Raw genomic sequence first — 27,393 nt, 5'->3', positions numbered from 1 at the left:
TATTTTTTATTGTGTATGTTGACTGCACAGTGTCTGTATAGCTGCACAGCATACTTGGTGACAGACTGCGAGGCACTGAGGCTGCCAGACTGGTAGTGGGCCCTTGCAGGGTGGCCGTATTGTTATGGATATGGGTAAAGTTTTACTATAGTTCATTTCATTCTGTCTGTCCACTCGCGAATGTAGATGTGGCACCTGTGAATTGTTAGTTCGTGATTGCATGAAGATCAACTTTATATTTGCAGTGATATATTTGAATGTTTGTGTATACAAAAAAAAAAACCTCATGTCTTTTTATATGAACTGCAAACATGCCAATTTGAATTGTTAATCTACCATACAAGCACATGAAAGGGTAAATTTGTAGCACTTCACCAGTCTCGCATTTCCGAACGAAACTAGTTTTTTTCGGTAGTTTTCGGCCTGTTTTGAATGAATATGCGTGTCATTTCTATCGCAAATCACGTGTTTTTTTTTTACCCCCCCCCCCCTTCCAACCAAGAGACTAATGATTTGCGATAAAAAATTTAGAGCACATTCATTCAAAACAGACCGAAATCTACCAGAAAAAACTAGTTTCGTCAACACAGCTGAATTTAAACTATAAAAAACATAACCACACCTAACCTAAAACTAACCTAACCTAACACTAACCTAACCTAACACTAACCTAACCTAACCTAACCTAAAACTAACCTAACCTAACCTAACCTAACCTAACATAACCTAACCTAACCTAACCTAACCTAACCTAAAACTAACCTAACCTAACCTAACCTAACCTAACCTAACCTAACCTAACCTAAAACTAACCTAACCTAACCTAACCTAACCTAACGCACGCACGAACAAACACAAGGCTGGGGCTGGGAGGCGGCGGTGGGTCGGCGGGCAGTAACCCATCAACCATCAGAGCGGTCGTGTGTCACGTCCTGGCCTTGACCGCCCTCCCTCCCTCCCTCCGTTATAAATGATTTCCGAGGGGTGTTTATGGGGATGAATTTACTCAGAATGCGGAGCTCTTTCTAATGGTCAGGGTAAGAAAAGCCATCTCTAGACTGGTGTACTCCTACAATAATACCCATGAAAGAACAACTTGTACATTCAACAGTATAGTCTGATCATACTCGAACAATTCATAGCCTTTCAGATACCAATATTTCATCTTATTTAGGTACATAAAGTGACATCCGACTCTGCAAGTGTCTATACATAAGGAATTTTGATGTGTTACATGTAAATAACATGGCCAGCCTAATATTCTAAATAGCCTAGCATCGCATTCAACAGTTATTAACTTATTATTTACTCTTTCATGTTATTTTGATTATTAATCGTTATTTACATGCAGTAAATTATTAAGATATCCTTTGTATGCACTTGCAGAGCCAGATGTCTTTTAATATACCTGAAATGAGCCATCAACCAATGAATTTGAAAAGCCATAGATCATTCGAGCATGATGTGACTATGTTATTTGATACAAGCTTAATTGCCTGTTTGTGTACTTGTATGTTACATTATGGATGAAAACGACTGAGTTATTTATTGTATACATAAACATTCAAATATTTTATTGAAAAATAAGCTTGAATGTCTATCACAACAGTTGATTTTCACGTATTCACGAACTAGAAATGCACAGGTGCCACATCCATCAAAATTCCCGCTTTGTTGGTGGACAGATGGAATGAAACTGACTATAGTGTGCCCATCTCACACTGGCAGACAATTTTTTTTTTTTTTTTTTTTTGGGGGGGGGGTAGTTTTTGGTGTGTTATGAAATAATCTGCTAACTGTTTCTGTCACAAATCATTAATTGATCGACTTTTTAATGCCTGTTGTACATCCACTGCTGCCCGCTGCCGCCGCAAAATAGCTCACAAAGAGAGGTTCAACTTGCTTACTGTTTCTATATTTCACTCACCGCTCACATAGATCACAAATGGACAAACTAGAACAAAACCAAACAAATTAAGATTTTCCTGCTGTATTCCCCCAGTGTGTATGCATGGTGGACAGCAGAGTGACTCATTTCTGTGAGGAAGTATTTCTCACAACACCGGCCTATTCTGCGCTGCGTATTTCCGCCACTCCACACCGAGTGCCGAATAAATTTAAACTAACCAAACCTACCTAATGGACCCCTTAGCTGTGTCAGCATCAACACTTACAAACACATGTTTTTTTCCCATTACATTTACGTCCTGCATAAGACTTTCTTGTGGTGCAAATACGTCATTCATTTGAATGGGAAACACTGGGCCAAAAAAGAAAAAAAAAACTACAGTAACCAAAGGATAGGACAGCAGATAAAGGAAGGAGGGTGAGTTGGCTAGCAGACACTATTTTTTTTTTTTATAGTAAAGGAAACAGCTCAAAAATAATAATAATAATAATAATAATAATAATAATAATGAAAAACAGCCCACAAAAATTGGTCAACGAGCACAGTTGGTTCAAAAACTATTCTTGGTCAGTCTCCATGAATTTCTGACCCTCTGACCTTGTCTGTCATATCCGAAATCCATTATAAGTGGGTCCGTTATACTGAGAGTTTACTGTTATAGATAAAGAATGATGATGATGATGATGAAGAGGAGGAGGAGGAAGAGGATGAGGAGAAGGAGGATGAGGATGAGGATAAGGATGAGGATGAGGAGGAAGGTCAGGAAAGGTATCTGGTCTTAGCCCTGTATTCCTCAACACTTTCAGCTCTCACAACAAGTATTTCCCAAGGCCACAAAGGAGATTAGTCTGGTTTTCATGAGTGTTTTCACATCTATGGAGCAGAAGTCTTGTCAAACTATCACCAGGCTAAAAAAACTACCAATGGAAATACCCACAGCAACCTCTATGAAACCCTTGCCTAATGTGGGTGAGCAAGCCCTTAAATATTTGTGAATATGGACCACTTATTAAGAACTCAGAAACTACCCAAGAAAATAACCACAATCACTATGAAAGCCTTATCAAATGTGTGTGTAAGCCCCAAAATGTTTAAGAACTCAGACTACCCATGAAAATACCCACAACCTCTACCCAAGCCTTATCAAATGTGTGTGTGTAAGCTCTGGCAGAAATGTTAAAGCATACGAGTCTAAGAAACATCACACATTACCATCTCGGAAACTACCCATGGAGATGCCCACAACAACCTCTACCAAAGCTTAATCAAATGTGTGTGTCTAAGTCCAGCCTGAAATGTTTAATAATATGAGACTAAAAAAATCACATATTACCAGCTCATAAACTATCCATGGAGATGCCCATAACTTCTACCAGAGCCTTATCAAATGTGTGTGTCTAAGTTCTGACTCAAATGTTTAAGAATATGAGTCTAAGAAATGTCACATATCACCTGCTCAGAAACTAACTATGGAGATCCCCACATCAACCTCTACCAAAGCCTTATTAAATGTGTGTGTCTAAGTCCTGCCTGAAATGTTTAAGAAAATGAGACTAAAAAACGACACATTATCATCTTGGAAACTAACCACGGAGATGCCCACAACAAGCTCTACCAAAGCCTTACCAAATGTGTGTGTGTGAGCCCTAAAATGTTTAAGAATATGAGTCTAAGAAATGCCACATATCACCTGCTCAGAAACTATCCATGGAGATGCCCACAACAAGCTCTACCAAGGCCTTATCAAATGTGTGTATGTGTGTGTAAGTTCTGCCAGAAATGTTTAAGAGTACTGTCCTAAGAAACATCATACATTACCCGCTCAGAAACTATCCATGGAGATGCCCACAACAACTTCTACCAAAGCCTTATCAAATGTGTGTGTCTAAGTCCTGCCTGAAATGTTTAAGAATATGAGCCTAAAAACCGACACATATTACCATCTCGGAAACTAACCATGGAGATGCCCACAACAACCTCTACCAAAGCCTTACCAAATGTGTGTGTGTGAGCCCTAAAATGTTTGAGAATACGGGGCTAAGAAACATCACTTATTACAAACTCAAAAGCTAACCATGAAAATACCAACAACCTCTACAATAGCCTTCCAAATGAGGGTGTCAGTCCTAAAATGTTTGAGAATATGAGTCTAAGAAACGTCACATATTAGCAGCTCGGAAACTACCCATGGAGATCACCACAACAACCTCTACCAAAGCCTTACCAAATGAAGGTGTGTGAGCCCTAAAATGTTTGAGAATATGAGTCTAAGAAACGTCACATATTAGCAGCTCGGAAACTACCCATGGAGATCCCCACAACAACCTCTACCAAAGCCTTACCAAATGAAGGTGTGTGAGCCCTGAAATGTTTGAGAATATGGGGCTAAGAAATGTCACTTATCTCTTTTACTTTACATCACTATTTTTGTTGTTAGTGGACTTCTATGTTATATTTGATTTTGCTCCTACTTCCTTGCTTAAAATAAAATAAACACCATGAAATATCCACAACCCTTACGAAAGCCTTAGCAATGTGTGTGCGTGAACCCCAAAATACTTGAGAATATGGGTCTTTAACCCCTAAAGGACCAGAGGTGGCTATAGCCGCTTTATCGGGGAAGGGTTATAACCAGGACGCTCACCCCAAAAGTCTATTCTATTCAACTCACTGTTTCTCTGTAACCACGGCACATAGAGACTTCTGGATGGCGTCATTAGAAAGACGAAGACTTGGTGGTTAGTACAAAATCCATCTTTTTCACTGGTGCAATGTAGGTTAAACGTAGAGAGTGTGTGAATACAGGCAATTTCCAGGTTTAGCGCAGGAAGGCTGGTCCCAGCGGTACCGAAAATACAGCCACTCCCGCTCCTTTAGGGGTTAAATCTAAGCCATGCCCCCAATGGTGCCTCAATACAAAGAAGGGTAAAAGCTGTAGAAAAGATGGTTTTAAGGTATGTATTAAGTAATGAGGTAAATCTGGAGGCATGTGCTGTACTATCATCTGTTCACTTAAAGTCTGACCCAAGCTGACAACATAAACCTAAGCGTGTTTGCAAGCCGAGTGCTGATTGCCTACTGCTATGGCTTCCAAGTTTTCTTTAACCTCTGTTTGTGTTTATCTCATGCAGCACTTTCTGCTAATCTGCACTGTGCTTACGAACACACTTATGTTTATGTTGTCAGCTTGGGGCAGACTTAAGTGAACAGACTTTAGTTGTGAATGGTCTTGGTGTTCATCTGTCACATTTCCTCTTTATCTTCCTGCTTAAACTTTTATTCATTCTCTTTATCTTCAAGTTTATATTCCTATTTATTATCAGTGTCTTCAAGCTTATGTTTCTATTTAGTTTGGGCATCTTCAAATCTATAATTCTTCTCTGTATCTTCTTGGTTATATTTCTACTTATTCTCTTATTTTCATTCTTAGTTTTATTTGTTATCTGTATCTTTATGCTTATATTTCTCTTCTGGGTTCCTTCCTTTACCTTCCCTCTTCCTGATCATTTCTTCCAAGTTCCCACACTTAAGTTGCTTCCTGAAATTTTAATTATTCCACCAACTCCATCTTTTCTCACTAAGAAAATGCACAAATCTGTTTCATCTACAAACTTATTAAACTAAACACATTCTTCTTGTTTTTTTTCTATTTTCTCTATTGACTTTTATTTAATTTAGTCCCCGCCTTTCCCTTTTGATGAGAGAGAGAAATGCGTACGTGACTGAATCTTCAAGTTTATATCACTATTTATTCTTTGTATCTCCATGCCTATAATTACTGATTCCTTATATCTTTATGATTATACTTCTATTTCTGGTTCCTTTCTTTAATTATCTCCTTCCTTACATTTCCTTCCATGCACCTACACTTTTAACCCCTGGATGAGGACCTCCTACAAGAAGACATCACCAAGCTACAGGTATGGAACAAAAAGTGCCTGTTACAATGCAATGAAGAAAAATGTAAAGTCATGCACCTTAGGAGGGGAAATCCAGCATACCAATACCACAGGGGAAACACTTTACTATCCACCACAGAGGCAGAGCAAGACCTGGGAGTATATGTTACCAGGCAACCAGTGAAGGCAAAATCCGTGCCAATCGCAGCAGACAGGTTAATGGTTCCCAGAAATTGAGTTAATCCACCTTCTTCATCTTTTCCCACACCAACACACACAAGAGAAAATGCTGTAATTCCAGTGCCAATGAGTGTTCTTACGGGAATGCATTGGTGACCTTTGAGAAGCAGGTGTGGCAGTGTGTGTTGTGGTGCTCAGGGAGGAGGATCGCTGCGTACGGCTCCTCCACGAACACCTCCGACCCCTTGCTGACCTCCTCCGTGGCAATGATGTGGCGGCCGTACTTCTCGCTGCCCCTGGAGGAAGACAGAGGAGGGGGCACTAAGTTAAGAAAAAAATTGCCTTATTGACCCAGTAGCTGCAGGGATCATGTTTCTAAAAGGTCCCTCTAAGCGAGAATAATGAGAAAAAATCATCACTCACACAAACCATTTCATAATATATATCAACACATTTGTGATCAGGTGGGCTTATATCATGGCAAAAATTTGGCCCGTCGCTGGTACACAGAAAAGCCACAAATTTGGCCCGTTGCTGCTACAGGTTAAAAGTAGAAAAAAAAAATGCAGAAAGGAGGAGGGTAAAGGAGGGCACTGAGGTTAAAAAAAAAAGTTGCAATAATGACAATCGAAAAAAATAAATAAAAATCCTCCCAATAGAAGGAGGGAAAAGGGGAGCATTGACTTACAAAAGCACAAAAGATGCAATAATGAAAGTATAAATGAAAAGAAGAAAATGCTGGTTTCCCCCTGATAGAAGAAGAGAAAAGAGGGGCACTGAGTTGAGGAAAAAAGTTGCACTGATGAAATAAAAGAAAAAAGAAAATACCAATTCCCCTTCAAAGAAAACGAGGGAACTGAGTTAAGGAAAAAGATGCGATGATGAAAATATAAAAGAAGAAAATGCTGATTCTCCCTAAAAGAAGAAAAGAAAACGAGGGTAGTGAGTTGACATGAAAGTCTGAAAAAAGAAAACAAAGAAGAAAAGAAAGGTTGTGTATATGTAAGAAGGTTCTCCTTAACCCAGTAGCAGCGACAGGCCAAATCTGTGGCTTTACCGCGTAGCAGCGACAGGCCAAATTTGTGCCATGATATAAACCCCCCAAAATAGATGATACATAAACTGATCACAAATGCTTCGATATATATTATGAAGTGGTTTGTGTGAGGGGTGATTTTTTCTCATTTTTTTCGCTCAGAGGGACCATTAAGAAACATGATCCCCACAGCTACCGGGTTAAAGAAAGAAGGAAAAAGGGGTAAACTGAGTTAAAATGAGTCTTGTTAAAGAAAACAGAGAAGAACATAAGAAAGACGTGTTTATGTTAGAAGGTTCCGCATGAAAGAAGAAGAGACACTGAGCTAATCAAAAAAGTCTCAATAAAGAAAAGAAAAAAGAAAAAAAAAAAAGGGAAAAAGTAGAGAAGAGGAGGCTGAGGCAAAAAAAAAAAAAAAAGTCTTCATAAAGAAAAAAGAAAAGTGCTTGTTAAAATTTTGCCTCGGAAAGCAAAAGCAAAACAGAGTAATGAGTTAACCCCTTCAACACAAGGACGAGTATACTGCGTCCTTGCGTGCCCCGTACCATATCCGAGGACCCGCATACTGCGTCCTGGCTCGCTTTAGCCAATATAAGAGTTATTTTCTCTAAATATTTATGGTTACATCTCAAAATTATCAATTAATTGATGTTTCTTTATGTGCACCATTTAATTCTGCATGTTTTCATATATAATATACGATGATTATGTTGAGTTTATGGCTGAAAACTTGTTACACTCAATAATGACATTTGAAATTTGGTGCGCACAGCGATCCCGGATACGGCGCGGGGCGCTGTTTTGGCCTGGCCGTAGTGAAGGGGTTAAAAAAAAAGTGTCTCAATTAGGAAAATGGAAAAGAAAGAGAAATGTGTTTATAATAGAAGGTTCCTCTTGTGAGAAGGGGAAAGGGGGCACTAAGGTAAACATAATAGAAGTCTAGTTAAAGAAAATGGAATAGAAAAGAAGAAAAATGTTAATGTTAGAAGGTGAAAGAAAGTATGCCAGGGAATGAAACAACTTCTGAATGGTAACTGGAGAGAGAAAAAGATAAAAAAAAGATTAGAAAAGGAAACTGAAGAAAGAAAAAGATAAAAGTCAGAGATAGAGAGAGAGAGATGAACCAGCAGGGTGAGCAGGAATGTTGTTGAGTTAAAATGATGCAGCAGATATGAGGCACTGAGTGTAGAAGGGACGACCAAACCAATTAAGTCAGTATTCTTTGGAGGCATCTGGTGGATTCATTAATGCTGCATCATGTGGTAAAGCAAGTTATGGAAAAAGTGACCTTAAAGTGGGTGACTCGTAGGCCTAAAGTTGCGTGATTCTTCTGTAAAACTTGGATGGCATAGAGTGTACAGAGCAGGGCTACTCAACTGGCGGCCCGTGGTCTGAATCTGGACCTTCTGAGTGTTGTGACAGGACCCAGGAGTAGAAAAATAACATGAATGTCCTGGTGATGGATTCTTGCAAGTGCATTTCCTGGACTGACTGCAGGACCTACAGCCAGTTGAGGAAGTCCACTGGCAAGAATCCATCACCAGACCTTAACCCCTTGACTGCGGATTTCCTACAAGAAGACATCAAGCAACAGGAATGGATAAAAAAGTGGCTGCTACAATGCAATGAAGAAAAATGTAAAGTTCTATACCTTGGGAGGGGATATCCAGCATACCAATACCACATGGGAAACACTTCACTATCCACGACAGAGGCAGAGAAAGACTTGGGATTATGTTACCAGGCTACCAGTGAAGGCTGAATCCATGCCAATTGCAGCGGACGGGTTAATGTTACTTAATTATATTTTTCTACTTCTGGAGCCTGGGGTCCAGCAACAATATTTACCCGGACCTCTGCATACATTTGAACTTGTCTGACTGGACCTTTGCTTATAATAGTTGAGTAGCCCTGGTATAGAGACTGGTGGGTCTTTAAAACATGATTTGCTCAAAACTATAAAAATATCAGGTTCCTCCTCTTACAGTAGCCTACACACCTCACATGACGGCACAGTGAAGTGAAGGAGTGTACGAAATGTTTATGTGAATTGGAAACTAGAGGCACTAGAAATTAAGATAAAGTAAGAGAAGACAGAAGGAGGAATATAATGAAAAAAAATTATGATAAGGAGGAAGAGAAGAAAAGAATGAGAAGGAAAAGAGGGAGTGAAATTGAAAGAGAGGCAAGGAAGGAATTTAGGTAGAGTAAGAAAAGACAGGAGAAATATAATAAAAAAAAATAAAGAAAAGGTGGAGGAGGAAAGAATAAGAAGAAAAAGAGGGAGTGAAACTGAAAGAGTGGCAAGGAAGAAATTTAGATAAAGTAAGAGAAGACAGAAGGAGGAATATAATGAAAAAAAATGATAAAGAGGAAGAGAAGAAAAAAATAAGAAGAAAAAGAGGGAGTGAAACTGAAAGAGAGGGAAGGATGAAGAAGAAATTTAGGTAGAGTAAGAAAAGAAGACAGAAGGAGAAATATAATGAAAAAAAATGATAAAGAGGAAGAGAAGAAAAGAACAAGAAGGAAAAGAGGGAGTGAAACTGAAAGAGAGGGAAGGATGAAGAAGAAATTTAGGTAGAGTAAGAAAAGAAGACAGAAGGAGAGAGACAGCAAAAAAGGGAACCACTTGGGAGAGGCCTATGCTCTATGGAGACTCAATGCAGGCTGATGATGACGATGTTTCTGCTTCTGGTTTGTCTCACCTCATCTCAAACGCGCTGGTCATGTACTTGACTTGCTCGTTCTCTCCCTTCCAGAGGTGTGGCTGCTGCAGAGTGTCCTCGGCGTCGGCTGGGTCACTGCTGCCGCTGCTGACGTGGTTCTCTATCTTCTGTTTCAGCTCAGCAATTTCTGCTTCAAACTTCTCTGCAAGATATGAAGGGTTAACCCGTTGACTGCGGATTTCCTACAAGAAGACATCACCAAGCTACAAGAATGGAACAAAAAAGTGGCTGCTGCAATTCAATGAAGAAAAATGTAAAGTCATGCATCTTGGGAGGGGAAATCCAACATACCAACACCACATGGGAAACACTCCACTATCCACCACAGAGGCAGAAAAAGACCTGGGAGTATATGTTACCAGGCTACCAGTGAAGGCAAAAATCTGTGCCAATCGCAGCAGACGGGTTAAGTATTCAAGACAGACTCAAGTATCTGTTCTTTCCTTGCCTCATCCTTCTATCCTGATCCTTGTCCCGATAAAAGCATAAGGGAAGGAGAACTATGGGATAAATGAAAGAAATATAGAGGGAGTGCTTAGTGCGCTTCTTTTTGTGCCTTAAACTTTCTTGCTTTGCTGCAGAAGTAATAGAGAAATATGTTAGTGAGTTGAGTTTATGAGGTTATTATAATTATTATTATTATAAGAGACAAAACAGGTAGGGAGGGAGGAGCGTGGACACTATAAGCCACCTGTTCAGCAGCTCCAACACCTGAGACGCCAAGACGGAGAAAATGAAAGTGAAAGCAATGAGACGAGGGAATATAGAAAATGAAAGTGAAAGCAATGAGACGAGGGAATGTAGAAAATGAAAGTGAAAGCAATGAGACGAGGGAATGTAGAAAATGAAAGTGAAAGCAATGAGACAAGGGAATGTAGAAAATGAAAGTGAAAGCAATGAGACGAGGGAATGTAGAAAATGAAAGTGAAAGAAATGAGACGAGGGAATGTAGAAAATTAAAGTGAAAGCAATGAGACGAGGGAATGTAGAAAATGAAAGTGAAAGCAATGAGACGAGGGAATGTAGAAAATGAAAGTGAAAGCAATGAGACGAGGGAATGTAGAAAATGAAAGTGAAAGCAATGAGACGAGGGAATGTAGAAAATGAAAGTGAAAGCAATGAGACGAGGGAATGTAGAAAATGAAAGTGAAAGCAATGAGACGAGGGAATGGAGAAAATGAAAGTGAAAGCAATGAGACGAGGGAATGTAGAAAATTACAGAAACGGAGGGACAGAGGGGTAGGCTAATAAATACCTTAAAGTACAGAACATGCAAACAAACATAAAAATCATCAAGAAGCAAAAACAACAAATAGAAGAATGCAATCTAATGTGCTTCCTTCTTCAATATGTTTTAACCCGGTAGCAGCGGGGATCATGTTTCTTGATGGTCCCTCTAAGTGAGAAAAATGAGAAAAAATCATCACTTACACAAACCATTTCATGATATATATCAAAGAATTTGTGATCAGTTTATGTAACATCTATTTTTGGGGGTTTAAACCATGGTACAAATTTGGCCCGTCGCTCCTACACGGTAAAGCCACAAATTTGGCCCGTCGCTGCTACCGGGTTAAATGATACTTACGAGGAAGTTAATGATGCATCTACCCACTAATTTATGCAGCCACAAAAATCAGGTTAGAGGGCTTCTATTTCCTTTTTGTATGCCCTTGACTGCTTCCTCTGATGTAATAAAAAGGAAAAAGAGATGCTGCCATGGAGTGAGTACTTGGTGGGCTTCTTTTTGTGCCCTGAAGCTTCTTTCTCTATTGTGTAAAATAATAAAATAAAATAAAAATAAAGAAAAAACATATCAATCAATGGAATGGACCTAATATCCAAACGGAATACAAGTCAGTATTATTATTATTATTATTATTATTATTATTATTATTATTATGGCAAGATAGTTAATTCTGAACTGGGTCATGGCATCACCTCCAGGACCCATCGAGCAATTCAGATTTCTGGCGCCACTCGGCTTCCATTCTCGCTTGCCACTTGTACCTCCAACACACCACGTTAACCCACGCTACCGTTTCATTTCACACCAACCACAAGAGTCCTAACAAGAGCACTGTTGCCATATTATCGTACTCAGAGGCGCGAATTTACCGGTTTCTGACCCATAACTGTTGCCAAGCAGCACCAAATATATATTAAACGATAACCATATATGAAGGCAGTTATTTGGGTGATGAAAGCAGATTTTGGGTTGGAAATTGAAAACATAAGAGACAGAGTACGACAATCTGGCAAAGTTGAACAAGAGTAGTGTCAGCCTAACAGAACAAGGTTAGTATTATAAGATATTTTGCCTCCCAAGAACACATATTTGACAAGGCTTTCGTAGGAGTTGTGGGCATTTCCAGGAGTAGTATTATGACCCAGGTGGTAGTCTGACCCTTCCTCTGTACCTTGAGCCTAAAGAAACACTCATTAGAACCCAATTGACCCCATTTTTGACCTTTAGAAGTAGCTGATGTGAGAAGCAAAAGTGTCTTATATTTGACAAGGCTTTCATAGGAGTTGTGGGCATTTCCAGGAGTAGTTTTATGACCCAGGTGGTAGTTTGACCCTTCCTCTGTACCGTGAGCCTAAAGAAACACTCATTAGAACCCAACTGACCCCGTTTTTGACCTTTAGAAATAGCTGATGTGAGAAGCAAAAGTGTCTTATTATACCTCCCCAAGTCTCACCTTTGGCCTCCACAGGGACAGAAGACAAGTGGGTGATGCAGGCCTCCAAGCTCTCCCCGGCCTTATTGACGTCACCCAGCATGAGGTGAGCACGACAGCGGCGGACCAGGAGCTTGTGTCTCAGAGCTATGGGGTAACCACTCTCCTCGGCCCACGTTATGTCTTGCAAGGCTTCCTGGTAGGTTAGGTTAGATTTAATTAGGTTAGGTTAGCTCAGGTCATGTTAGATTTAGTTATGTTAAGGTAAGGTTAATTTGGTGTGGTTAGATATATCATGTTTAATTGATTACGATAAATACATGTCAGAAGTAGTAGTTATAGAAGTAGTAGTAGTAACAGTAGTAATAGCAGTAATAGTAGTAGTAAGAGTAGCAATAATAGTAATAGCAGTAGTAGAAGTAGTAGTAGTAGTAGAAGAATAGTAGCACTAGTAGTAGTAGTAGTAGTACTAGCAGTAGTAGTAGTAGTAGTAGTAGTAGTAGTAGTAGTAGTAGTAGTAGTAGTAGCAGTAGTAGTAGTATCATCATTATTATTATTAGTTGGAGAAGTTGGAGTAAGACTGTTCGATGAGGGAAGGAAGTGGGTACTGAATTCGATACTGTTTGCTGATGACACAGTGCTCATTGCAGAAAATGAAAGTGACTTACAAAATTTGGTCAGTGTTTTTGATAGTGTCTGTAATAGGAGAAAGCTGAAAGTAAATGTCAACAAAAGTAAAGTGATGGTTTGTGAGCGAAGTAGAAGTGAGGTTGTAGATTTTGTATGCCCATATAGAGAGGGAATTGAATGTGAAAAAGAATGCAAAATAATTTTGAATGGTGAAGAAATGGAAGAGGTCAATGAGTTTAAGTACCTTGGATCAGTTATGTGTAAGCATGGTGGTATGGAGGGAGAGATAAGAGAAAGGGCATTGCAAGGAAGAAGGGTGGTAGGGTCTTTGGGACGAATCATGAATGGCAGAAGTGTGAGCATGGAGGTAAAGAGGGATTTGAGAAATACAATAATAGTACCAACCCTCACATATGCAAGTGAAACGTGGGCCTGGAATGAAAGTCAGAGTTATAGAGTGCAGGCAGTGGAAATGAGTTATTTGAGGAGTGCTTGTGGTGTGAGTAGAATGGATGGAATGAGTAATGAAAGTGTGTACGAGCATTTTGGAATGTGTCACAGGGGTTAAGGGAAGAAGTGTAGAGTGGTGGAAGAAGTGAAGCGACAGACCTTAAAGTGGTTTGGCCACATGGAGCGAACGAAGGAGAGTAAGATGACCAGAAGGGTGCATGTGAGTGAGATAGAGGGAGGGAATGCTAGAGGACGACCTCCAGTGAAATGGAGGGATAGGGTGCAAGAGTACGTTGGGGAGAGGGGGGAAAGATCTCTGAGAAACTTTGAGCAGGCAAGGAGGGAGTGTCTGGATAGAGAAAGTTGGAAGCTCTTCTGCCGTGGCCATCCCCTGGTGGGAGCTCCTAGGAGCAGGCGTCGATGAAATGATGATGATGATATTATTATTGAAATCCATGAAAAGGCATCAAGGGAAGTACAAAACTGATATACCCAAACAGAATTCCCCCGATGAGCAGACACGGAAATGAGTGTAAGTAATGATACACTAGGTCTGGAGGAAGTGTGTGGAGGAGGACTTAGCTGCTCTCAGTGTATGTGAGGTCAGGAAGGGCTCTGAAGACATCTGAAGGGCAGTCATTCCATGCCTAACCTCATGGGAACAAAAGATAACTGACAACCTCATGAAAAAAGAAAAACTGACCTCATGAAAGAGAAAACGGAGCTAAAAAAAAACAACACTGGAAAATAGAAAAAAAGAGTAACTAATAGCTTCCAGAAAATCAAAGAAACCTCAAAATAATGATGTAAAAAGTTTGACCACAGCCTAGCACTTTATATTTTGGCAGCAGGGCAACGGCTAGGCTAAGTTAGATTTAGTTAAGTTAGGTCGAGTTAGATCAGGGCAGGTTAGATTTGGTTAAGTTAGGTAGGGTTAGGTCAGGGCAGGTTAGATTTGGTTAAGTTAGGTAGGGTTAGGTCAGGGCAGGTTAGATTTGGTTAAGTTAGGTAGGGTTAGCTCAGGGCAGGTTAGATTTGGTTAAGTTAGGTAGGGTTAGCTCAGGGCAGGTTAGATTTAGTTAAGTTATGTAGGGTTAGGTCAGGGCAGGTTAGCTTTAGTTAAGTTAGGTTAGGTTATATTTAGTTATTGGGGCAGGTTAGATTTAGTCAGGTTAGGTCAAGTTAGGTTAGATTTAGTCAAGTTAGGTCAGGGCAGGTTAGGTTAGATTTAGTTAAGTTAGGTTAGGTTTGGTCAGGCCAGATTAGATTTAGTCAAGTTAGGTCAGGGCAGGTTAGGTTAGATTTAGTTATTAGGTCAGGTTAGATCTAGTTAACCCCATAATGACAATGACGCCGCCGCTGGTGTCATATACAATAGTTCTTTCAGATGTGGGCAATGAGCATGACGCCAGTGCCGGAGAGCAAGAAGCTATCCGGAATTTGAAGGCTGCGCATAACTAGGTCTCTGTCGATGCTAAGTGACTAACTGGCACCTCTTTTGTCCCTTACTACGACTCCGTGCTAAAAATAGTCTACAGTTCCTGCCTATGCATCATGGCGTCTGCAGCTCGATTATGTTCCCTCAGCTGTTCAATTTCAGTGGTCTTCCTTTAGTTTCTGCTCATTGTGTGCGTGCTGAGTATAGTCTTGACACCTCCACTGATATACATGATGTTCTAGATGAACCAATATCTTGTTCACAGGAGTGTTCAGAGGAGTGGGAAGCAGAAGTTGGATTTTTGGGAGAATCATGGAATTTCAGCCAAACAGTCTGTCCAAATCATAATCTGATTTCACAGTCGAGTTATATGGATGATTTTCTACAACTTTTATTCAATGGAATTTATTCCAGAATGAAAGAAACTACAAAAAATTACAAAAAATATTTTTCGAGTTTCACTGCAACTTTGGCTCTCTGTAGGCAGTAAATTTCTGGGTAAAAGATTATAAACTATATTTTTTACACTCCACTGTGATAAGATGAGCAACTTTTCTTCAATAAATTTTTCTGTACGTCGCACCAGTAAAAAGTTGGAATATTTGGGAATCATGGAATTCCAGCCAAACGGTCAGCCCAAATCATAATCTGATTTGAATGTTGAGTTATATGGATGATTTTCTACAACTTTTATTCAATGAGATTCATTCCAGAATGAAAAAAACTACAAAAATTTACAAAAACTATTTTTTGAGTTTCACCACAACTTGGCTCTCTGTGGGCAGTAAATTTCCGGGTAAAAGATTATAAACTATATTTTTTAGACTCCAACGTGATAAAATGAGCAACTTTTCTTCAAAAAATTTTCCTGTACCTCACACCAGTAAAAAGTTGGAATTTTGGGGGAATCTTGGAATTCCAGCCAAACGGTCAGTCCAAATACAAATCTGGTTTCACAATAGAGTTATAAGAATGCTTTCCTACAACTTTTATTCAATGAGATTCATTCCAAAATGAAAAAAATACAAAAATTTACAAAAAATTATTTTTCGAATTTCACTGCAAATTTGGCTCTCTGTAGGCATTAAATTTCCGGGTCAAAGATTATAAAATATATTTTACAGATTCCATCATGATAAAATGAGTAACTTTTTTTCAATATTTTTTTCTGTATGTCACACCAGCAAAAAGTTGGAATATTTTGGGAATCTTGGAATTCCAGACAAATGCGACAACCTAGAAAGAAACGTTTTCCCAGTTTCAAAGTTCATTTTCCGATGAGTTTTGCGTTCAGGGGGATCTCCTGAGAAAAACTTTTGCGGTAAAAGGGGGTTAGGTAGGTCAGGTCAGGTTAGATTTAGTTAAGTTAGGCCAGGGTAGTTTAGATTTAGTTAAGTTAGGTCAGGTTAGGTTAGGAGTTGGGTCAGGTTAGGTTACGTTAGATTTAGTTAAGTTAGGTTTGGTCAGACCAGGTTAGATTTAGTTAAGTTAAGTCAGGGCAGGTTAGGTTAGACTGTGTTGTTAGGTCAGGTTAGATTTAGTTAAGTTAGGTCAGGTCAGGTTAGATTTGTTAAGTTTAATTGTCTTTGATAAATATGAGTAATACACTGCACACTGCACATTGTTGTCACTGGCGGCAGGATAGGCTACAACACCCTCAACATTCCCCTCACCTTGTATTTGTGCATCTGGTAAAGTGCAGCGGACCGGTTGGCATAGGCGAGGGGCAGCACGATGGACTCTGCCGGGGCCAAGCAAATGCTCTCCGTGAAGCAGCGCAGCGCCTCCGTGTCCCTCTTCTTCATATAGGCCTGGAAGGGATGCCACACTGACGGCCGGGTGACGGGAAGGGGACAGGAAGTGATGATGATGTTGATGGTGAAAGAAAGAAATGATGGTGATGGTGCTAAAAGAATACAATGGTGATGTTGGTGATGATATGAGAAGGAAATGATGGTGATGGAGCTAAAAGGAAACAAGTATGATGATGGTGATAAAATAAACAATAATGATAAAAGAAGAAAACAATGGTGATGATGGTGATGATATGAGAAGGAAATGATGGTGATGAAGATGATAAAAGAAAACAATGGTGATGATGGTGATGATATGAGAAGGAAATGATGGTGATGAAGATGATAAAAGAAAACAATGGTGATGATGGTGATGATATGTGAAGGAAATGATGGTGATGAAGATGATAAAAGAAAACAATGGTGATGATGGTGATGATATGTGAAGGAAATGATGGTGATGAAGATGATAAAAGAAAACAATGGTGATGATGGTGATGATATGTGAAGGAAATGATGGTGATGATGATAAAAGACAACAATGGTGATGATGGTGATGATATGAGAAGGAAATGATGGTGATGAAGATGATAAAAGACAACAATGGTGATGATGGTGATGATATGAGAAGGAAATGATGATGACGAAGATGATAAAAGAAAACAATGGTGATGATGGTGATGATATGAGAAGGAAATGATGATGACAATGATGATACAAGAAAACAATGGTGATGATGGTGATGATATGAGAAGGAAATGATGATGACAATGATGATAAAAGAAAACAATGGTGATGATGGTGATGATATGAGAAGGAAATGATGGTGATGAAGATGATAAAAGAAAACGATGGTGATGATGGTGATGATATGAGAAGGAAATGATGGTGACGAAGATGATAAAAGAAAACAATGGTGATGATGGTGATGATATGAGAAGGAAATGATGGTGATGAAGATGATAAAAGAAAACAATGGTGATGATGGTGATGATATGAGAAGGAAATGATGGTGATGAAGATGATAAAAGAAAACGATGGTGATGATGGTGATGATATGAGAAGGAAATGATGGTGATGATGATAAAAGACAACAATGGTGATGATGATGATGAAGATGATAAAAGAAAATTATGGTGATGATATGAGAAGGAAATGATGGTGATGAAGATGATAAAAGAAAACAATGGTGATGATGGTGATGATATGAGAAGGAAATGATGGTGATGAAGATGATAAAAGAAAACAATGGTGATGATGGTGATGATATGAGAAGGAAATGATGGTGATGAAGATGATAAAAGGAAACAATGGTGATGATGGTGATATGAGAAGGAAATGATGATGATAAAGATGATAAAAGAAAACAATGGTGATGATGGTGATGATATGAGAAGGAAATGATGATGATGGTGATGATATGAGAAGGAAATGATGGTGATGATGATAAAAAAATAGATGAAAAAAAAAACAATGATGGTGATGAGGAGGAGGAAGACAGGAATGAGGAAGAAAATATAAGGGAAAGGAAAGTGACAGATGATGACGATGATGATAAACAAAACAAACACAATGATAATGGTGAAAAAAGGGAAACTATGATGATGATGATGATGATGATGATGATGATGATAAACAAAACAAACACAATGATAATGGTGAAAAAAGGGAAACTATGATGATGATGATGATGATGATGATGACGATGATGACAAACAAAAACAATTATAATGGTGAAAAAAGGGAAACTATGATGATAATGATGATGATGATGATGATGATGAAAGGAAACAATGATAGTGATGATAAAACAGGAAACAGCAATGATGATGATGATGATGAGAGGAAAACAATGATGATAATGATACAAGAAGGGAATGATGATAGTGAAGATGAGGAGGAGGAGGAGGAAGACAAAAATGAGGAGGAAATAGAAGGAAAAGGAAACTGAAAGAGGCAGGGAATGAGGAAGAAATTAAGATGAAGTAAGAGAGGAAGACAAAGAGTGGGAGATGACAACAAGAGGAGGAGGAGGAGGAGGAGGAGGAAGACAAGAGCATGGAGGAAAAAAGAAGGGAGAGAAATTTGAAAGAGAGGAAGGGAATGAAGGTTAAGATGAAGTAAGAGAGGAAGACAAAGAGTGGGAGATGACAACAGGAGGAGGAGGAGGATGAAGACAAGAGCAAGGAGGAAAAAAGAAGGGAGAGAAATTTGAAAGAGGCAGGGAATGAGGAAGTAATTAAGATGAAGTAAGAGAGGAAGACAGAGTGAAAAAAATGAAAACAAGAGGAGGAGGAGGAGGAGGATGAAGACAAGAGCAAGGAGGAAAAAAGAAGGGAGAGAAATTTGAAAGAGAGGAAGGGAATGAAGGTTAAGATGAAGTAAGAGAGGAAGACAAAGAGTGAGGATGAAGACAAGAGCAAGGAGGAAAAAAGAAGGGAGAGAAATTTGAAAGAGAGGAAGGGAATGAGGAAGAAATTAAGATGAAGTAAGAGAGGAAGACAAAGAGTGGGAGATGACAACAAGAGGAGGAGGAGGAGGAGGATGAAGACAAGAGCAAGGAGGAAAAAAGAAGGGAGAGAAATTTGAAAGAGAGGAAGGGAATGAAGGACAAATTAAGATGAAGTAAGAGAGGAAGACAAAGTGAAAAGATGAAAACAAGAGGAGGAGGAGGAGGATGAAGACAAGAGCAAGGAGGATAAAAGAAGGGAGAGAAATTTGAAAGAGAGGAAGGGAATGAAGGTTAAGATGAAGTAAGAGAGGAAGACAAAGAGTGGGAGATGACAACAAGAGGAGGAGGAGGAGGAGGAGGATGAAGACAAGAGCAAGGAGGAAAAAAGAAGGGAGAGAAATTTGAAAGAGAGGAAGGGAATGAGGGAAGAAATTAAGATAAAGTAAGAGAGGAAGATAGAGTGAAAAAATAGATGACAAGAGGAGGAGGAGGAGGAGGAGGATGAAGACAGGAGCAAGGAGGAAAAAAGAAGGGAAAGAAATTTGAAAGAGAGGAAGGGAATGAAGGACAAATCAATGAGAAGAAAGAGAAGATAGAAGGAGGAAAGTAAATGAAAAAACAATGATGCTGATGAGGAGGAGGAAGACAGGAACAAAGAAGAAATTGGGTTTTTGAGGCACTGGGTCGTGTTATAAGACATTTCGTCCCCCAAGAACACACAGTTGACAAGGCTTTCATAGGAGTTGTGGGCATTTCCAGGAGTAGTTTGATGACCCTGGTGGTAGTGTAAACCTTCTTCTGTACCATGAACCTAAAGAAACACTCATTAGAACCCAACTGACCCCCTCTTTGACCTTTAGAAATAACTGATGTGAAAAGTGAAAGTATCTTATAATATTGACCACTGGAGGACACCAAGTTCCTCTCGCCCCATGCAGAAATGATAGCAAGGTCTGAGGTTAAGCATTCTGCAGCCTCCTCTCTAGAGTCTTGTAGTTCCTGTTGGGAGGGACCTCTTTTGAAAGAAGTTTAATAATGCAAAATAGAGTCAGTGGTGTATGAGTGGATAGGACAGTTTGTTTGGAAGGGGTATGGATGTATTTACCTAGTTGTATTCAATTATTTGTAGTTTATCGGGCCCGGGCTAAGCTCTAATAGTCCCATCTCCATATCTACATTCATCTAGCCTTTCCTTCATTTGGTGGACACTGCTCGCCTCCACCACCTCTTCCCACAAGCTGTTCCATGTGTTAACACTTCTATGTGGAAAACTATACTTTTTCAAGTCACTCAAACAAGTTCCTTTATTAAGTTTCTTTCAATGTCCTCTCAGCCCCTACATTCTCGCAGGTGAGAAGACATCATCTCTATCCACCTCATCAAACTTATTCACCAACTTATACAGAGTGATCAGATCTCCTCTCTCCCTTCTTTGTTCCAGTGTCGTCAAGTCCATCTCCTTCAATCTGTCTTCATATGTCATATTCGAGAGTTCTGGGACCATTTTAGTTGCAATTTTCTATCGTTTCCAACTTTCTGATATCATTATTTTTGTGAGGCGACCACACAACTGCAGCATATTCTAATTTTGGTCTTATCATTGTTGTTATTATTTTCTCCATCATTTCTTTGTCCGTATAGTGGAATGATACCCTTATATTTTGCATCATCCTGTAGGTTTCTCCAAATGACTTGTTTATGTGCTTTTGTATGTATGTATGTGTGTATGAATGTATGTGTATCTATGTTTGTGTGTATGTATTCTCTTTCTATCTTATGTGTACTCATTTATGCATGTATGTATGTACTCCCTTCCTACTTTGTATATATGTATGTATGTATTTACCTAGTTGTAGTTTCTAGGTGTGGTCCCATCTCTGTATCTGTATTTGTCCAACTTTTCCTTAAAGTTTTGCATACTCTTCGCCGATACTACATCCTCACTTAGTCTGCTCCAAACCTTTATATTTCTTTGCAGGAAGCTATATTTCTTTATGTATGTATGTATGTATGTGTGTTCTCCCTACCTTGGAGCCCTGGGTCTTTGCCTTCAGGGCCAGTGGCTCAGACTTCCCGTGGTCTTCACACTGGTCGTAGAGAGCCTCCAGCAGCGTCTGAATTTCATCCCTGCAGGAAATGAAAATAGAAACATATGCACTCACTGATATACAATGGGTAGACATGACTTTAATTTCAACTTGAGGAAAAAGGTACATGCTCACCTCTAAGGCTGACTCTCTCTTATCAATATTTAGCATGATTTCAGACCTATTATAAATCTGCAATATGCTGAAAAAAATAAATATATAAAATAAATAAAAATAAAAAGACTGTTTTTCAATAGCATTCCCATGACTGCAGAAATGAGTATTTCCCTGCATTAAGCTCTTTGGAAGTATTTTTTCCTAATTGTAGTTTCCTATGCTCAAGAATTTGTGTTATTGGAGTTTGTGACTGGTGGAATTTTGATTAATGGCCTTTCCCTTTTGTACAAAATCCCCTTCTCACTTCTTAACAAACCTCCACATTGTCTACTGTACTTCTTAACACTCTGGAAAACAACATAAACATCTATGTACCTCACACACTCCAAACATCAGGCAGTATCCTATGCAGTACAGAAGATATTTCCCTGTTGTTCGAAATCCCCTTCTCACTTCTTAACAAACCTCCACATTGTCTACTGTACTCCTCAACACTTTCTAGAAAACAACATAAACATCTATGTCCCTCACACACTCCAAACATCAGGCAGTATCCTATGCAGTACAGAAGATATTTTCTAGGTGAGGAGAAGTCTTGCACATTAACCATACAAAGTCCCTTTCAGTAAACATTTATATTATCTATTTCTATCAATTTTTAGGAAACATCATTATTAACACCTTCACAAACTACAGACATCACCAAGTATCGTCCAGTAGCAATTTTTGGAGGGTGTGAGAAAAAGTCCAGCATCTCTCTCTCTCTCTCTCTCTCTCTCTCTCTCTCTCACACACACACATACACACCACACACACACACACCCGTAGGGATACAAAGGGAGAGAGAGAGAGAGAGAGAGAGAGAGAGAGAGAGAGAGGGGGGGATAAAGAGGAGAGAGCGTGCATCTCTCTCTCTCTCTCTCTGCAAAGTACCCTCTCCATCTCTTAGCAAACCTCTATGTTAACTATTTGCTTTACCCATTCGGAAACAATATACAGTACACTCTCGAGTTTTGCGCTTGCTTCATTCCGAAGGTATGGCGCTAAACTCGAGGAGCGCGAAACTTGAGGTAATGAAATCCATGTAAAAGCACTTATCGGTTTCGATCCATGGAAAATAATGACTTTTTTCAACTTTACTCCCTTGTTATCACAATTTTTTCGACTTTACTCCCTTGTTATCTCAAAATACATACCTTGTTAATAGACAGAAAATGGAAAGTAGGAACAGATCATTTTTAAGCCCCAGCTGAAGGCGGCTGCCTTACAATTGGCTGGCCATTCTGAATACAGTAATCCCTTGTCTATCGTGGGGGTTAGGTTCTAGAACCCCCCGCGATAGGCAAAAATCCACGAAGTAGCGACCTTATATTTTTTTAATTATTTATATATATTTTAAGGCTTTATAAACGTTTCGTTGTTACGACGCTGTCCCAATAAATGATTGTCTAATTCTTGTTTCGACTTTCGACATTTGCTTCGTAAATACAAACTTCGTGCAGGAATTAGTTTGGCGGGACGGAAGAATACTCAGAGAAAGGACAATATGAGCGTAGCTCACTTCTTTTATATCACAATTAGGTAAATACGGAAGGGGAAAGGGAGGAGAGGGAAATGAGTGGAGGAAATGGGACGGGAAAAGAAGAGAGAGGTAGGGAAGGTCAAGTAAAGGTGAGGAAAGAGGTGGAGAGAAAGGGTGTGTGTGGGAGGGAAAGAGATTAAAAGAAAAAAACTGGGAGGGAGGTGAAAGGAAAAGAAGAAATGAGAAGGAAGGAGAAAAATACAGCGATGGAGAGGGAGAAGAAAGAAAGGAAGTGGGGGAGGAGTGAACCAGGGAAAAGACTAACGGCCCAATATGCCGCGACAGAAAAATTAAAAAAATAGGTGGGTGACGTAGGTGCTTATTTAGGTGTGTTCCTACTTACATTGATTTATATCGTTTTCATTTTTGGGGCTAGAAAATGCTTATTTTACCGCAAAACCCCGCAATATAGCAAAAAATCCGTGATACGATACAATTTAAAAATCCGTGATACAGCGAGACCACGATAAGTGAACCGCGATATGGCGAGGGATTACTGTACACGCTTGTGATCCATGTGGTGTCGTCTGCTAAAGTAAGGGCGGTCGCTCACGGTCACCAGCCGTGGGACAGTTAGACAAACCTATATTTTTCTGGTAGTTTTCTGTGTGTTATGAAATAATCCGCTAACTCTTTCTGTTAAAAATCATGAAATCACTAATATCATGATTGACTTTTCAATGCCTATTGAACTTAAACCGCTGCCGCCGCCGCAAAATAACTCACAGAGAGGTTCAACTTGCTTACTGCTTCCATATTTCTCTCACCGCTCACAAAGATCACAAGCGGACAGACTAGAACAAAACCAGGCAAATTAATACTTTTAATGCTGTGTATTCCCACAGCGTGCATGCATGGTGGACAGCAGAATGACTAATTTCATCAGGGAGATATTTCTCGCAACACCGGCCAGTGTATAGTCGACCTTCTTCTTTTGACATGTACCATTTTGTATCGCTTCTTAGGTCCTCCTTCTCCACACTTTTATACTTCACAACATGCACTTAGGGCCACTTTCACAGTCATTTTGTTTGTTTTGATCGTTACCAATGGCGGCGATCGCCGCTTCAGCATTTCCACATGAAACTGGCCGATGGGGTAGTGGCAGCTGCGGGATTAGTCTAGCCCCGCACTTACCATACACTCTCAACATCTCTTGTTTCATCTGCAGCTGCCACTACCCTCAGCCAGTTTCACGTGAAATACAAAGCGGCGATCGTTGCCACTGGTAAAACAAACAAACAAAGTGACTGTGAAAGCGGCCCTTAGTTACTTAACAGTGCGCACTAGTACACTTCACCCTGAACTTAGGTGTTTTCTGTCCTTTTCTTTCCCTGATTTTGCTTTTCTATGCTCTTTTTGGCTATTTTTCACTATTACTTTTCACCGTCGCTTCCATGCATTACAGGTCAAAAGAAGAAGAAGAAGAAAAGGAAAACAACACCAGGAGATCTACAATTTTCATAGACTTGAGAAAAGTTTTTGGACTGTGGTTCCCCAGCACGGGGTGTTCTCTTATCTTGTTAATCAAGTAGTAAGCAAAGCAGCTCTGCCAGTCCATTTTACGAGTCTCTGGTGGGCCATCTTCCACTGCTCCTCACTCCTCAGCCACTGCCGTTGTCTGTTTATTTACATGCAGCCGTTCGGTACCCATGTACCCACGATCGTACTCACAACCGTTTTCCATTCATAAGGACAACCAACAACTCGCTCCCGGTCCATAGCCCCAATGGTTGGACACCGCCTTTTAAGGCAGCACACATGACGCCGACGGTAAGTTGATGTGACCCGTACGTGTCAAAGCAGCGCAAAACTCATGGCGGTAATGCATGAAAGTCATGATGGTAAGAATTTAGGACTAAGCGCTAAACTCGAGGATCGCGAAACTCGAGAGGGTAATGTACAGTACCCTCTCGAGTTTTGCGATGCACCAACATTACATAATATATACATAGAGATAGATACAAGGAGAAATAGAGATACAGACAACTAGAGATACTGAGAGAGAAGTAAGATAGAAGATAGATAGACAGAAACAGAGATAGAGATATAAATAGAGAGAGACAAAGACAGTTACATAGATAGATAAATAGATAGAAAAACAGATAGACAGAGATAGAGAGGTAGACAGAAACAGAGATATAGATATAAATAGAGAGGGACAGTTACATAGACAGATAGATAGATAGACAGATAGAGAGAGATACATAGACAGATAGATAGATAGACAGATAGAGAGAGATAGAGAGGTATACAGAAACAGAGATATAGATATAAATAGAGAGAGACAAAGACAGTTACATAGATAGATAGCTAAACAGATAGAGAGAGATAGAGAGGTAGACAGAAACAGAGATAGAGATATAAACAAAGAGACAAAGACAGTTAGAGCGAGAGAGAGAGAGAGAGAGAGAGAGAGAGAGAGAGAGAGAGAGAGAGAGAGAGAGAGAGAGAGAGAGAGGTATACAGAAACAGAGATAGATAGGTAAACAGAGAGAGAGAGATAGAAAGGTAGACAGAAACAGAGCTATATATATAAACAGAGAGAGATAGAGAGACACAAATAACTAAACAGGGAAAGAGAAAGAGACATAGAATGAGGAAATAGTTTTATCCAAGATCACGAGCAATTTCAAGAAAAGGTCGGGTGAGTTTTGGGACGGGCGGAAAGTGTAAGAAAGACCTCATTGCCGACCTTTTCTGTAACACCACAAAGAAAAAGAAGAAGAAGAAGATGAAAAAAAAAGAAAAAGATGAAGAAATAAACAAAAAAGAAGATGAAGAAGAAAAGGAAGATGACAAAGAAGAAGAAGAAGAAGTAGAAGATCAAGAAGAAGAAGAAGAAGAAGAAGAAGAAGAAGAAGAAGAAGAAGAAGAAGAAGAAAAAAGAAAAAAAAGAAGAAGAAGAAGTAGAAGATGAAGAAGAAAAAGAAGAAACAAAAAAGATGATGAAGAAAAAAGGAAGATGACAAAGAAGAAGAAGAAGAAGAAGAAGAAGAAAAAGAAGAAAAAAAGAAGAAAAAAGAAAAAAAAGAAGAAAAAGAAGAAAAGGAAGATGACAAAGAAGAAGAAGAAGTAGAAGATGAAGAAGAAGAAGAAGAAGATGAAGAAGAAAAAGAAGAAACAAAAAAGAAGATGAAGAAGAAAAGGAAGATGACAAAGAAGAAGAAGAAGAAAAAGAAGAAGAAGACTAAGAAGTAGAAGAAGAAGAAGAAGAAGAAGAAGAAGAAGAAGTAGAAGAAGAAAAAGAAAAAGAAGAAGAAGACGAAGAAGTAGAAGATGAAGAAGAAGAAGAAGAAGAAAAAGAAGAAGAAAAAGAAGAAAAAAAGATGAAGAAGAAAAGGCAGATGACAAAGAAGAAGAAGAAGAAGAAGAAGAAGAAGAAAAAAAAGAAAGAAAAAGATGAAGAAGAAAGAAAGAAAAAAGAAGATGAAGAAGAAAAGGAAGATGACAAAGAAGAAGAAGAAGAAGCAGAAGAAAAAAAAAATGAAAAAGATGAAGAAAAACAAAAAAAAGATGAAAATGAAAAGGAAGATGACAAAGAAGAAGACGAAATAGAAGATGAAGAAGAAAAAGAAAAAGAAGAAGAAGATAAAGTAAAAGAAGAAGAAGAAGAAGAAGAGGAATATGACAATAAAGAAGATGGTCGGCTCCAAGCCCGTCATGGCGCAGGCAACTGCCATTATTATTGGCTCATGCTGCCCCCCAGAGTTCACTTTTTTTCCTCCTTTACTCCCTTGTTATCTCAAAATACGTACCTTGGAAAAAGGAAAGAAACAGGAAGAGAGAACGGGTCGTTTTAAAGCCACAGATGAAGCCTTACAATTGGCTGACCTCTGAAAACACGCTTGTGATTCGCTGGGAGTCCAATGACGTCAGCCAATCACCCAATCAGCAGCCTCACTGCCTTGAGCCAGTGTCACACTAGCCATTTTCCTCTAACCGCTGTGGCTACTGGGGCACGCCGACTAGCCATCTGGGAACGCAGTGTTGTTGGTTGTTGACTTCACACTGTCACGCACTTTTTCTCCCACTGCGTTGGCGGCAGCTTGGGCAACGGCAAATCCAACTTTTCGGTGTCACACATGGCCAATGTCAGTTGCCGTATCCATATCCACGCAAACAAAGCACTTGCCCTATCAACATGGCGTCATCTGCTTAAAGGGCTGCATGCTTGTGCTGCCATCACCCATGGAGTTATGTTGTTGCATCAGTTAAATGGAAGGAAGCTGTTGTGGGTGTGGTGTGTCTGTGGGTCCTCCGTGCCAGTTCTCATTGTCACCATTGCGCATGAGCAGCCAACCCATCTAGACTCCGACTACATAAACACATGGATTGAGTAACAACAAAGACACACACACACACACACACACACACACACCAGACTCATCATGAACCATGGCAGATGTTTCT

The 27,393-nt window shown here is 39.5% G+C and overlaps 1 protein-coding gene across 6 annotated transcripts in view; it reads right to left on the bottom strand.

The window, feature by feature from the left end:
• LOC127002850 (SET and MYND domain-containing protein 4-like) overlaps window positions 1-27,393 on the bottom strand; it is a 69,520-nt gene that overhangs the window by 32,614 nt on the left and 9,513 nt on the right. For all 6 annotated transcript variants that reach the window (XM_050869071.1, XM_050869068.1, XM_050869069.1 and 3 more), the window contains exons 3-7: window positions 21,222-21,321; window positions 16,623-16,760; window positions 12,453-12,627; window positions 9,730-9,892; window positions 6,129-6,284 (exon numbers count right to left, since the gene is read on the bottom strand). In XM_050869071.1, coding sequence (XP_050725028.1) covers window positions 6,129-6,284; window positions 9,730-9,892; window positions 12,453-12,627; window positions 16,623-16,760; window positions 21,222-21,321 — 732 coding nt within the window. The remainder of the gene's footprint in view (window positions 1-6,128; window positions 6,285-9,729; window positions 9,893-12,452; window positions 12,628-16,622; window positions 16,761-21,221; window positions 21,322-27,393) is intronic.

Source organism: Eriocheir sinensis, chromosome 24, assembly GCF_024679095.1.
Source record: "Eriocheir sinensis breed Jianghai 21 chromosome 24, ASM2467909v1, whole genome shotgun sequence".
Taxonomy (NCBI): domain Eukaryota; kingdom Metazoa; phylum Arthropoda; class Malacostraca; order Decapoda; family Varunidae; genus Eriocheir; species Eriocheir sinensis.
This window is presented reverse-complemented; position numbering and strand designations above follow the sequence as displayed.